General features: G+C 33.3%; 1 protein-coding gene across 1 annotated transcript; it reads left to right on the top strand.

Moving 5' to 3' along the window:
- The first annotated feature begins 284 nt into the window (after positions 1–284).
- Positions 285–10294, top strand: LOC129799250 (proton-coupled zinc antiporter SLC30A9, mitochondrial). The gene is made up of 7 exons (XM_055842969.1): positions 285–427; positions 587–773; positions 847–1134; positions 1195–1462; positions 1533–1659; positions 5355–6279; positions 9989–10294. The coding sequence occupies exons 2-7, from the start codon at positions 696–698 to the stop codon at positions 10031–10033; spliced, it is 1731 nt and encodes a 576-aa protein (XP_055698944.1). The 5' UTR covers positions 285–427; positions 587–695; the 3' UTR covers positions 10034–10294.
- Positions 10295–14257: the final 3963 nt, after the last annotated feature.

A 14257-nucleotide genomic window follows, 5' to 3' on the forward strand; every position in this document is an offset into this window, starting at 1 on the left:
TTGTAGTCATACCGACTAATAAATGTTTAGGTTTTGTTACCTTATTTTAGGGGTCTTAGGTGTCCAAAAGGCCTTACATCGCAGTCTATAAAATCAAATTTGCAAATTGATTCAGTAATATTTCACTTAATAGAGTTCTATTTCTTAGGGTAAGAAAATGCTTCTTGGGTACAAAGGCAGGAGTTTGAGGAAAAGCGCGGGATATTTTCGCGGGCTTGACGGTAACGCCCTCTATCTTCAAATAGTATAAGAGCAGAAGATAAATCCACCCCTGCCTTGTCGCTGAGTTTGTTTGACGCGTTTGACAGCGCAAAAGTGCGGAGCTGTCGCTAGAAGTACACAAAAACGTATCATAAATTAATTGCAACGCTAATTGTAGTCATTTATCACAATGATTCGTAAGATTAGACAACGTCTGGTAATCTAGGTAATTCAATTTACTATCTCTGCCCAAATTCCCATTGAATTACTTGAGATTTCTGCCAATTATCGCACTTGAAACATCTTCCCTGCGAATGATTGTGTTCAGGTGATGCAAGAAAAAGTCCAATTTTTACCTTTCATCTCTTCTCTGGCCACTTTTCAGGTATTTCAGAGTATTGGACAGAGCGCCTGCTAAAAGACCGTGACAATAGTATTGTGATTCTTTAGTGATTTTGCGGTGAAAATATTCCCTTTCCCTGACGTCCTGCAGCATGGCCCGTTTATGGGATGCTGGACGGATCATTCGGATTTCCCACAAAATATTCCTGACTCCCCTCACCAAGGACACTGTAAGTAATCCTCTGGGGTGGTTTTTGTGGGGCTGGAGGATGAGATAAAGTGGGATTTTGTGGGATTTTGCAGCCAAACAAGAGATATTTCCGGAAATTCTCCACAGCTTTACTCACATTCCCCCAAATCTCCCCCAATGTCCGGAGCCTGAGCACCGGGAAGGGCTTCAGGGTGAAGTCTGAAGAGAGTCCTGATCAAAAATCCACCCTGGAGATCAACACCAAGGGCGGGAAGCTCGTGGTGACGACATCTCTGGACGAAGAAGCTCTCAAGAGTGTGACCATTGAGAAGGCCAAAGAGGATGGGAATGCAACACAGGGACCAGCAAATGCCTCAGAGGATCCCACATGGCCTCTCAAGGTGCTCCCACTGAAATTCAATGTGATTTCTCTTGTTAATTCCAAAAGCATCTCTTTTCAGAAACGAATCCGGGTCGATTTCAATCGGTCTTCGCTGGAGCGGAACTTCATTACGCCCAGTCGAGCCATGTCGGACTTTCTGCTAAAGCCCACGGATCTGGAATCATTGGTAAAGACACGGCGGAGATCTCCGCATGCAGCAGAGCCGCCCATAACAGTTTACTGGCGCAAGGACGTCGAAGCCAAAGCCATCGAAGTCTGGGGATCCCGGGAGAATCTCCTCCGGGAATGCCTGAAGCGAGAGATTGAGAAGAAGACCCATCAGCAGAGTAAGTCTCTCTCTCAGCTCCATTCACTCTTCGCAGCATTCATTTCTTCCCTTTCCCAATTCCTCTGCAGATGTCTTTACGGTCAAACGACGGCTCCGGGACTACCGCAGGGAGATTGGCAGCCGGACGAGCGTGATAGAAAGTGAAACGGGCCTGTTTGGCACCTCCGGGAAGGTTGTCTTGACAGCCGTTGGAATGTAAGTTACCATTCACAATTTTTTTTCTCTTCAAAGCTTATCTTCTCACGACACTTTTAATTTACAATCTTTCCATGATTTTGTTCTGATGGAAAAAATGGCAAAAAAATTTACATAATTTCACAGATAATAAGTTAGAGCAATTGATAAGAAAAGGTTCTTGTGCATAAGATTCAGGCAAAAAATTAATGACACTTTTTTTCTGAAGAGAAAATTATTCCATTCGGTTTCATTCAGTTTTAATTGAAATTTACAGAGTTGAAATCATTCCAGATGAAAGATTTTATTGAAATAATTTTTACTTGAATTTTTATTATTTGCATTTGCACATTGTCTTTGGATGTAAATAGTCCCGTAAAGACTCAGTTTTCTGTATTGTCCTTCATGGCGCTGCGATCGCTTTTTTCGCAGGTGTATTTTTTTTACCCCTTCCCGTAAACGATATTTCCGAATGCAAATTGAAGTGACAATGGGTTTGAAGTAAAAATTTGAATGGAATGTAGGCCTCAATTCTGAGACCAAAATCAAAATCAAGATCAAGATGACCAATTTGTCAAGTGTATTGGAATTTTGAGATCAAAGAAACAAACTAGTTATAGATAATTTACTAGTTATAGATAATTTTGCCTCTGCTTAAAGAAGAAAAAGAGTCTCGGATTAATCCAAAATGGAGTATTGTACGAGATGATAGGTTTCGGCCATGGCTAAATTTACGATTAACTCGGCAATCGGCAATCGAAATACAGGGAGTTCCGCTTTCAAAGACGTAGTTGAAGTTAGCCGAAATCCACCTCACTAACGGAAAAAAATCATTTTTCCGTTAATCTTAGCGACACCCGAAAAATTTCGGGCGCTGATCTCAGCGACTCACCCGACGAGAAAATTCATTTCCAGTAAAAAAAAATATTCTAATATATTTTTCCACATGGAATTACAGTTAAATTAATTTTTTTTATTAAAAATTTCACTTTTCATTTAATTTCTTTACAATTCAAGTGCGTTTCCGTTAAAATTCCCTTTTCCGTTAATCTAAGCGACTCTCGAAAAATTCTGTCGCTGATCTCAGCGACACACCCGAAAAAAGGTTGTTGTCTTGACTATCTGTCGCTGATCACAGCGATGCACCCGAAAAAATTATTTCAACTGAAAAAATTATTCTAATGCATTAGGTACAAAGAATTACATTAGAATTAATTCTTTTGATTAAAAATATTATTTCCTAGTTAATTTCTTTCCAATCCAAGTGCGTTTGCAATTTATTTGATGAAAAATCATTTTGTAGCTGATCCCAACGACACCTGAAAAATTTCGGTTGTTAATCTTAGCGACACTTGAAAAAAATCATTTTCAATGAAAAAAATATTCCAATGCATTTTTCGAAAAGAAATTATCTTAGAAAAAATTCTTTTTGTTAAAAATATCACTTTTCAATCAATTTCTTTGAAATTTAAGCGCGTTTTCACTTTTATTTCTTCAGAGTTGCTCTGACCCGACGAAAGATTTGAATATTTTTAACGGAAAACACGTTCCATTGCAATTTTGTATTAAAATAATTATTCTAATGCATTGTTCTGTACAGAATAGCATTAGAAAACTTTTCCTTTGTTGAAAGTATGATTTTTTCATTTTTTTATTTTCTTTAAATTGAACTTATTTCTATTTCTTGATTGAGAATTCACTTCCACCATCCAAAAAAAAGATACTTTTGTACTTCGTGATAATTAAACAAGGAGGATGAGGTATATCCTTTTCAAATTTCGAAGTGCTCAAGTGCTAAAATGTGACGATCTTCACATTGTTGTGAGGAAAAAAATAGAACAACGACGTTTGATGTTCTTGCTCCAGTATTTAATCACTCCATAATCACTGAGTAACTCTTGCGATCTTTTTAGTGTAATATTTGATAAATTTTCCCCAACTTGTTCGAAAATTCAGTATGAAAATTCGAAATTGATTTTGAATTCTTCGAACTTCAACGACTTTTTGTGCAAATAGAGTTCCATTTACCTTTCATCCAAGACAGTATTGAAGAATCAAAATCTACTTCTGTTTGGGCTCAGTAACTCTTTTGGCAGCTTTTTAGTGGGATATTTTATAAATTTTTCCCACCTTGTTCGAAAATTTAGTATGAAAATTCGAAATTGAATTTCAATTCTTCGTTATAGAGTTCCATTTACCTTTTATCCAAGACACTGTTAGAGAATCAAAATCTACTTCTGTTTGGGCTCACTTTCTCTTTTCTTCAAATAAAATTTGTTTTTTTGTTGAAAAGGCATTTTCAACAAAAATTCGGGTGTAAAGACACAAACCTAAATGAACCGAAATCCAGCCGAAATTGTGTCTTGGATAATATTAACGAAAAAAATCATTAATTTATTTCATTGTTCAAATGCTTTATTTTGCACAGAATGCATTAGAATTTTTTTTATCATTCATCCATCTTTTGGCATTGTACTTGCAATTGGAACGCATTATTGTTTTGCCTTTTTCCTGAGAAATAGTTTGGCTAGTTTTTATCGATTCCAGCTGAGAATGTGTCTTGGATAATCCAGACGGAGAAAAACTTTTAAAATGTTATTCTTTCATTATTTAATTCTTTATTCTATTCAGAATAGAATTAGAATTATTTTGAATTAAGTACACTTTTTTTTAACATTGTGCTGCAAATTGTAGCCGAATTTTATTTATTGAGAAGTCATTGGGCTAGCTTCAGTTAGCTATTGCAAGCTGAGGCGAGAAGAACTTCGCGTATCGAAATATTATCGAAATAGATAAAACAGATCTACATGATTTCTTCCCAGGTTACCAGTAAAGAATCTCAGTTGCTATAAACTTATAGGGTAAGTGTGCCAAATTCCGGCCAGCTTGCAATTCCGGCCACATTTTTTGTTCCTCAAACTTCAATGAATTTTTAGTTTTTGCATCCTCTAGAGATTATACAATGCAAAAGAATAACAAAAAATATCGCTTTGACGTGCAAGGTGATCTGAAAAATGCATTGGAAGAATTCCGGAAAGGCAAGAAACTATGAGAATGAAGGTGGCCGGAATAGCCCACCAATGCTTTGTCTACATTTTTATTTATTTTAAAATGTATTAAGAATGTTTTTTTTGATAAAATAAAGACGATAAACTGTCTTCAAGGTTCTAAGCAACACTCCTTTTAAAAAACTAACAAAAAAAAACCAATTTGTATTAAAAATGCTACATTTCAAACTTAAAACTTTGGCACTTGCATGCAACTATGCCGAAATTTGGCACACTTACCCTATAGATTTTTTAAAGTCAAAGATTAAAAAAGCTCTAGAGAATGTATTTCTCAACCGATTGGAAAAAAATGAGATTCACTTGAAAGGTCTTTGAATTCCTGAGAATTCTAAATCGGTGTAAACCGGTAAAAATGGTGAGAAGTGGGAAAAAATTCTCAATATAGATTTTATTTCTCAACCGATCTGGTTCAGATTGGATTAAAAAGGTCTTAACAGTCTGAATTGGTAGAATATCAAACTGTATTAGTAGAAAATACAATAAGCCTTTCATGATAACTGAACTCAAAGTTTTGCCTGAACCGTTAATCAATCGGTAATGAACCGGGAAATATTGTGAAATTTCTTTCTGTTCTTCATTTTAAATTGATTTTCCACAAAGAAAATATAAGAAAATATTTCCTTCTTGTCTCTCTCTTTGGCCTGATAGAAATGCCACAAACTTCCTCTTCAAACTCTTTGCCTGGGTTTACACGGGCTCCAACAGTATGTTTGCCGAGTGTATTCACTCTCTGGCAGACACGATCAATCAGTTGATCCTGGCCTATGGAATCCACAAATCCAACCAAATTGCCGACTCTGACCATCCTTACGGCTATGCCAACATGAAGTATGTTTCCTCGCTGATCTCTGGCGTTGGAATTTTCTGTGTTGGGGCTGGATTGTCCTTCTATCACGGGATCATGGGCCTGGTGCATCCGGAAGCGATGCATGATTTCTCCATGGCATTCCTGATTCTGGCTGGGTCTCTGGTGTCCGAGGGAGCGACTCTTATGGTGGCTTTCAATGCCATCCGGAACTCGGCCAAGGCTTCCCAGATGAGCTTCCGGGAATATGTGGTCAGAGGGCATGATCCCTGCGTGAATGTCGTGCTGACGGAGGACACAGCCGCTGTTGCGGGAGTAATTGTGGCAGGGAGTTGCATGGGACTGTCGGCCCTGCTTCAGTCTCCGATTCCTGATGCCGTGGGATCTCTGCTCGTGGGAGGGATTCTCGGTGGAGTGGCTCTGTTTATCATTCATACGAATGTCAATGCACTCGTGGGGAGATCCATCCGTCAGAATAATCTCAATCAAATCAACACGGAACTGGAGAGTGATGTGATGATCAGGGCAATTCACGATGTCAAGGGGATTGACATGGGGAATTCTCTGGTGAGGTATAAAGCTGAAGTGGATTTCGATGGACGGGAACTCACGAGATCCTACCTCGATAAGCTCGATCTCAATTCAATGCTCGAAGAAGTGAAGTCTTTCACGACAATTGACGAAGTGGAGTCCTTCATGCTGAAGCATGGGGAGAATATTGTGGACCTCATGGGCGGAGAAATAGACAGGATTGAACTGAAACTGAGGGTAAGTACTGATTTTTTTTAATTCAAATTTTCAGAATATTTTTTTTAACAATTTTCCATCATCTGATTAATTCCAAATTTTGCATATTATTTTATTTTTCAAATTGTTTTTTTTTTTTAATTATATCTTCTTCATTTTATAAAACAAAAATTTTGGAAAATTTGATTGCTCGATTTTTACAAAGGGAAGGGGTCATCGATACCGGAAGTCAATATTTTTTCTTCGTCTTCTTTTTTCCGTCTTGGCTATAAGACTCATTTAGGTTCATTTTGTTCCTTCCTTCACCTCTTTTCTCCTTTGAACTTTTTGCAGTAAAAAGTCAAATTTCGTCAGCAAAAAAAAAATCGAAATGATCAGTAAAAAATAAAAAAAGCAGTAAAAAGTTAAAAAGACAAGTAAAAAATTAAGGCTGCGACTTTTTGGTCAGTAAAAAATTAAATTTGGTTAGTAAAAAATAAAATTCGATCAGTAAAAATTAAATTTGGTCAATAAAAAATTAAATTTGGTCAGTAAAACATTAAATGTGGTCAAGTAAAAATAAAATATGGTCAGTAAAATATTAAATATGGTCAGTAAAAAACTTAAAAAAATTAAATTTGGTCAGTAAAAAGTCAAATTTGGTCAGTAAAAAATCAAATACGGTCAGTAAAAAATAAAATTCGATCAGTAAAAAATTAAATGTGGTCAGTTAAAAATAAAATATCGTCAGTAAAATATTATAGTCAGTAAAGAACTTAAAAAAAATTAAATTTGGTCAGTAAAAAGTCAAATTTGGTCAGTAAGAAATCAAATACGGCCAGTAAAAAATAAAATTTGGTCAGTAAAAAATCAAATTCGGTCGGAGAAAAGTCAAATTTGGTCGGTAAAAAGTCAAATTTGGTCAGCAAAAAATCAAATTTGGTCAGTGAATAATCAAAATTGATCAGTAAAAAATGAAATTGATCGGTAAAATATAAAAAATGGTCAGTAAAAAAAATAAAGAACCTAGTCAGTAAAAAATCAAATTTTCTGTGCTTCGGAAAGTAATTTGTACCGCGTGTTGAGGCAAAGGGAAATTTTCTGTGTTTTGGAAAGTTATCAGTAGCACCTGTTTATTTTTGTACAAAATTTAGGAAAGACGAAATATAAAATACGAAATGGTAAAATACGAAATGTACTAAAATACGAAGTTTCCGCAATACGAAATGTGTAATACTTTTTATCCAGATATGCAAAGTTTTAACTTTTATTGATTTCCTTTTAGTTTTTTATTGACTAAATTATTATTCACTGATCATACTTAATTTTCCACTGATTAAATTTCACATTTTACTGATTTAAAAAAAAATGACTGACCAAATTTGACTTTTCTCCGACCGAATTTGATTTTTTACTGACCAAATTTTTATTTTATACTGACCAAATTTTATTTATTACTGACCAAATTTAATTTTTTACTGATCAAATTTGACTTTTCACCTACAAAATTTAATTTTTTCCGATTTTTAAAAAAATTTAAACTGACCATATTTAATTTTTTACTGACCAAATTTGATTTTTCACTGACAAAATTTGACTTTTTACCTACCATATTTAATTTTTTACTGACCAAATTTGATTTTTTACTGACCAAATATGACTTTTTATCTACCATATTTAATTTTTTTAATGATTTTTTTTAAAAGTTTTTTACTGACCATATTTAATTTTTTGCTGACCATATTTTATTTTTTACTGACCGAATTTGATTTTTTACTGACCAATATTTTATTTTTTACTGACCAATTTGAATTTTTTACTGACCAAAAATATTTTGTCAAAAATTAAAACAGCAGTATTTTATTAAAAGCGGTCAGTAAAAGATTAAAAGCGATCAGGAAAAAGTGAAACATGATCACTGAAAAATAAAGCATGATCGGTAAAAAGTAAAAGATGATCAGTAAAAAATGAAAAGTGGTTAGTAAAAAATAAAAAAATGGTCAGTAAAATTTAAAAATGAGCCGTAAAAATATACAATTTGGTCAGCAAAAAATTAAAAATGAGCAGTAGAAATATTCGAGTTGATCAGTGAAAAATTAAAAAGTGAACAGTAAAAAATTTAAAGTCAGCAGTGAAAAATAAAAATTGGTCAATAAAAAATAAAAAGTGGTCAGTAAAAAATTAAAAACGAGCAGTGGAAATATTCGAAATAATCAGTAAAAAATTAAAAAGTGATCAGTAAAGAATTAAAAAATGAGCGGTAAAAATTAAAAAATTGTCAGCAAAAAAGTAAAATGATCAGCAAAAAATTAAAAAAGAGCAGTAAAAAATAAAATGTGGTCAGTAAAAAATTAAAAAAAGACCAGTAAAAAATAAAAATTGGTCAGCAAAAAATTAAAAGTGAGCAGTAAAATATAAATAGGTGTGATTATGAAGGAATCACACCTAAAAGCGGTCCGTAAAAAATAAAAATTGGTCAGTAAAAAATAAAAGTGGTCAATGAAAAATGAAAAGTGATCCGTAAAAATTAAGAATGACCAATAAAAAATAAAAATGACCAGTAAAAAATAAAATGTGGTCAGCATAATACAAAATGCAGTCAGTAAAAAATAAAAAAGTGGTCAGTAAAAAAATATACATTAATCAGTAAACATTTAAGCCAGTGATAAGCCTAGATCAGCATATAGAGGTGCCATTCCTTCATAGCAAATTTGGATTGTGGCAAAACCCGAATGGCTGATTATTATTTTTTTGCTGACCAATTTTTATTTTTTACTGACAACTTTTGTTTTTTTACTGACCACTTTTAATTTTTTACTGACCACTTTTAATTTGTTATTGACCACATTTTTTTGCTGACCACTTTTTATTTTTTACGAACCACTTTTAATTTTTTACTGCCCACTTTTAATTTTTTATTGACCACATTTTATTTTTTGCTGACCATTTTTTATTTTTTACTGACCACTTTTAATTTTTAACTGACAGAATTTTATTTTTTACTGCTCATTTTTAAGTTTCTGCTAATCTTTTTAAAGTTTAAAGTTCTTTTTTTGCTCTTTTTAAAGTTTCACTGATCAATTCGAATATTTCTACTCATCAGTTTTAATTTTTTACAGACCACTTTTTATTTTTACTGCTAATTTTTAATTTATTGCTGCAAATTTTTAATTGTTTTACTGCTCGTTTTTATTTTTTTATTTTTTTTTTTTGCTTATCAACTCGATTATTTCTGCTGTTCATTTTTAATATTTTACTGACCGTATTTTTTTTACTAATCATTTTTAATTTTTTGCTGATTACTTTCTAATTTTTTACTGATCAACTCAAATATTTCTACTGATCGATTCGAAGTTTTTACTGACCAAATTTTACTTTTAACTTTTTACTGATCATTTATTTTTTCCCGTTTAAAAATTTATTTTCTCAATTTTTCTTTTGAATTTTTGTCCTTTTATGAAGAAAATAATATTCCGGAAATGTTAATTTTACCCTGCATTATTGATCCGAAATCGGTGTAAATATTATGCTTTTTAGGTGTATAAGGGGTTAAAGTTTCCCTTTTTAATGTTAATTTTACCCTTAAGAAGGTGTAAAATTAACATTTTTTGATATTTGTTGATATATTTTTACACCTAAAAAGTGTTAGTTATGAAGAGAAAAAGTTAATCGCACCCCGTTTTTTCTCAGTGATCACTCTTCTAGCATTTGGTTAAATTTAAATTCCTTTCTTTTGTGATTTTTCTTGCAGAAAAAATTCCCAGAAATACGACACTGTGACTTAGAGATTCTCTAGAGTAGGAGGGGGAAGAAATCAAAACCATCGTAGTTCAGCTAATTTATTTTCTAATTGTTAATTTTTTCGTCTCAACTCTAATCCACAATGCAATCTGCTGCCTGTTCAATTTAATGTGGTTCTAGTGCAAAAAAAAAGTGTCTCTTACATTGGAGATTTTTCTCTCGATGGAGGAAAAACCATCCAGTCCAACACTGAGAGCAGAAAATAGCTGTTGTTCATTGTTGAAGTTAATAAAGTGCGAAGAAAAAAAAAGGTAAATAACCATATTTTATTAATTATGTTTTTCCTTCATTATTTAATGTTTGTTTCAATGAGAAGGTCAATTTCCTTTGGGTGAGCAAAAAAAACAGTGAATTTTTGAATGTCCCCAGGGGTCATGTTGCCCAAAAAACTTTGGAAAATTCCGTGCAAAAAGATAATTTTGTCCGTTATGTTATCAGTTTTTCACTGCGAGAGGTGAATATTCTCAAAAACATCCGAGATTGTCTCACTTTCACTCACTTCCTCGGCGTTGTTTTGCTTCCAGGCTTTGTTATTTGTTTTTTTAAAGAGCATCATTATTTCACGCTTATCGCTATCGTGCAACATTTGCACAACGCTTTGTTGATGGGTGTAACACTTTTATCGACAGATGGATTTCGTGGGCAATGTTTTTGGGTCAATTGTCTCGGAGGAGGATTTTATCTGTCCCTCTGTAAATTCCTTATCAATTGCGATATTAACAGTGACCAAATTTTCAAAATGAACTCATTTCGTTCGATTGATTATTTCTTTGCAATTTGAGATTGACGAATCCTAATAAACTGAAATACCTTTAAGCTTGAAACATATTAAGTAAATATTTGATCGAGCTAAATTGAAACATATCGTAAAAAAATATCTAAACATTTCATAACACTACGCAAATATAGATTTTGAGGGCAAGTTCTCATTTTATTTGATTCTTCGTAGGGAGAGTGCAATCATTGCCGAAATGCTTAGAATCGTTGATAGTTATTCCTTTTGCGCCCGTGATCTAGGCAAAATCGATTTTTGCATTTTTTGGCACTTAGTTGATCGTAGACATATTCAAAATTATTATGCGCGACATATGGACAAATTAGAGAAAATACAGTAAAGTTCCTCAAATTCGAATGATCGACATTATTTTTTTTTCTAATTTATAAAAAAAACAGTAGGGGAAAGTCGTCTGCCTTCAAACGAAAAATGGAGTTCCAAATTTAAGATTTTTTTCTGAAGAATCCACAAAATGGATTTTATTTTCTACTACACCAAAAAATTCTCTTGTTCATTCGGCGTATATGATTACCTCATTTAGCACTCGCAAGTCCTCAGTTTTTCCTTCTGAGGAAATTAAAAAAGTGATGTCGATTTGTATGAAGGCAGCTGGCATAGTCTGCCTTCAAACGCGACGCAGCTGCCTTTAAATGTTTTTTTTTTCACTGAGAATATTGAATCAATAAAACTAAATGGGTTATAAATGATTAGGTTAAAGCCTAACGCACTCACTAAAATCATCACTGCAGTCAAAAGACATTACAAAATAACTTTTCTTCACATTTTTCTGAAGCACTGTTTTGCACATGAAAATTTGGAAGAAAAAGCCATTGAAGTTGAAAATTGTCAACTTGAAACATCCCGGCCGGAGCAAGATAGCAGGTTATAAGTATTTGTATGATATTCGTCAGACCAAAGTAGGAGTTCGATTTCACATGTTTTGATGTATGGAAAGATAGGATTTAAAGGCACACGACATTAGCATTTAAAGGCTGCTGCAGGGTGATATTTGCAAATTTTTGCCACCCACAAAAATTGTGTCATCTGAACCAAAAAGTATTAACAGAAATATTAAGCCTGATTAACCTTCTATGTGTCACAATGGAAGATTTATTTGTAAAATGATTTTTACTATGAAAAATCACATGATTTGTGGAACATCAAAATTACAGTTTAGAGCTCATTTTCATTTTTTTTTGATCTAGCATCTAGGAAATAGGAGCTAGGCTCTCCATTTTTTGATGATTTGTGAGGATGATGGATAGCTACCTAATAGTTAATAGAATATAATTTATGCTTTTGAGAACAACGAAAAAATCGCAACATTTGAAGGCTGCTGCATTTAAAGGCAGACGACTTTCCCCTACATCGATAATCAGTTACTTCAGAATTGATCAAATACACCAGAAATCCCAGAAATACTTCAAGTGAATAGAAGTTGTTATCTTTCTAAAATTAAAATTTGGCAATAATAATATTCTTACTAATTTTAAATGGCACCTGTATAAATGAGCAGTAAAAAGTTAAAATTGAACAGTAACAAAAAAATTTGAAAGAGTGATATTATCGTCCAAATTTTGGCAAAGGGAAATTAAAAGGGCTTTTTATTCTAACTGCAACCATTTTAAATGTTAAATATATAAATTAGACCTAATTTTATAAAGATTTAACTTTTTTACTGGCCATAATTAGATATTTTACTGCCCATTTTGAATTTATTACTGATCGTTTGTTTTTTGCCATTTTAAATTAGTTTTTTTCTGGCTTGATCAAAGATTACTCTGTACAGAACAAATTGGAAGATCCTGTTATGCAAAATGCATCTTGAATTTATTAGGTTAGATTTCACATAACCTAAAAATTGTCGAACTAACCTATTGACCAAACAAAATAATGATTCTCCTAACCTGAAATTTATAACTGACCGCTTTTCCGAAAACAAGACAGAATGCATTTTGTATTGCGCCTAATTCTGTAAATAATTACCGAATTAAGTTTGTGAGGTTATGCTTAACATAACCTTAAAAAACTAAAGTTTGAATTGAATAAACTTAAAAATTCTTTGAACTTTAGAAACAATCAATATCCAGATTTTATTTTAATAAATCCTTCTCAAAATCTATAAATTCATTTAGAAAAGCTTCCTCAAAGTCCAATAAAAGTTTTTCCACAGTGTAATGTTTAATGTCGATGACGTGATGGGATTTATCTGAATGAATCTGAAGTGATCTCAATGTGGATTATTGTGTCTGCGCGAGAAGAACTTCAATTGACACCCATTGACCAGTTTTTTTTGGCTTGGTGCCTCTTTTGTTCAATTTCGCATGTTAATTGTTCGTCAATTGGAATTCTAATCAAATACTTCAAGCTCACTGGATCTCCTCCCTCGCAAAATCCAACTTCGATCCGTGTGAAAAAATGCAAATGAGCAATTGAGGTGTCATGGTTTTTTAGGCATTTTGGCGCGCAGAATTTGGTCATTTTGGCGGAATTTCCCGGTGAAATCTTGGCACGTTTGCAAAATGAGGGATAAAAATGCAAGAAATAACTCTCATTCCCGTTAAAGTCACCCACAAAAATCTCACTGGGACGAGATTATTTTCTAGGCTAGGAAATGGCTTGAGAGACTGTGCAAAACGTCTCTCTCCAGGTGGCAAAAAGTACGTTAGTGCTGATCTTGAAAGACACCTGGTGGGTCAAATGCTGAATTTGAATAACAAATCGACGCCTCTTCACAATCTCCTCTCAAGTCTGGGACTTCTCCAGTGCGCACTGATAAGATCTAGAGGAGGCCTGAATATGCTTGAGGAATTTTGCCGCAAATATCGTGGTAATTTTTGTCACATACAATGGCACTTATGCACTCCGTCAGCCGTGGGGGCAACTGCCGGGAGTGGGGCGCCTCAATTGATTGCCGCATTTGAAGATGAGACACCACTCAATGATGCCGTAATGATTATACATCGTCACATAATGTGACTAATAGGCACTAAAATTGAGACCTCATTTGACCAATCTCTTCATACTCCTCATACTTCGCAAATTTGATTCAATTTTCAAGTAGTTTTTCAGCCAAATATTTGAGGCAAAAATAATACAAATAATTTTATTTTAAACTTGTCTTAGGAAATTTAATTTCCACGATGAACATAACAATTTATAGTTAAGAAAATTCTAAGAAGGAATTAAAATATATTTACTCATTCTTATAAGGAAGAATTAAATTTTTCATTTAGGGTATGATCACACAGCTCATGAAATATTTTTTAAGGCCTCCGCACATTAGAAGATTTACGAAAAAATTATCACTTTGACAGAATTTTTACGTCGAAAAGGCAATATCACGAAAAGTCAACATACCGAAAGCTAAAATCCCGAAAAGACAAAATCTCGAAAGCCAAAATCGAGAGAGTCAAAATCCCGAAAACAAAACTCTTGAAAGCT

The sequence above is a fragment of the Phlebotomus papatasi genome, chromosome 1, assembly GCF_024763615.1.
Source record: "Phlebotomus papatasi isolate M1 chromosome 1, Ppap_2.1, whole genome shotgun sequence".
NCBI classification, from domain to species: Eukaryota; Metazoa; Arthropoda; class Insecta; order Diptera; family Psychodidae; genus Phlebotomus; species Phlebotomus papatasi.

Excerpts from the sequence above, each read along its gene's own strand:
- LOC129799250 (XM_055842969.1), top strand. The coding sequence starts at position 696 with ATGGCCCGTTTATGGGATGCTGGACGGATCATTCGGATTTCCCACAAA. Across the intron at positions 1,463-1,532 it reads GAAGAAGACCCATCAGCAGA|ATGTCTTTACGGTCAAACGA; the intron begins GTAAGTCTCTCT and ends ATTCCTCTGCAG. Across the intron at positions 1,660-5,354 it reads GTCTTGACAGCCGTTGGAAT|AAATGCCACAAACTTCCTCT; the intron begins GTAAGTTACCAT and ends TTGGCCTGATAG.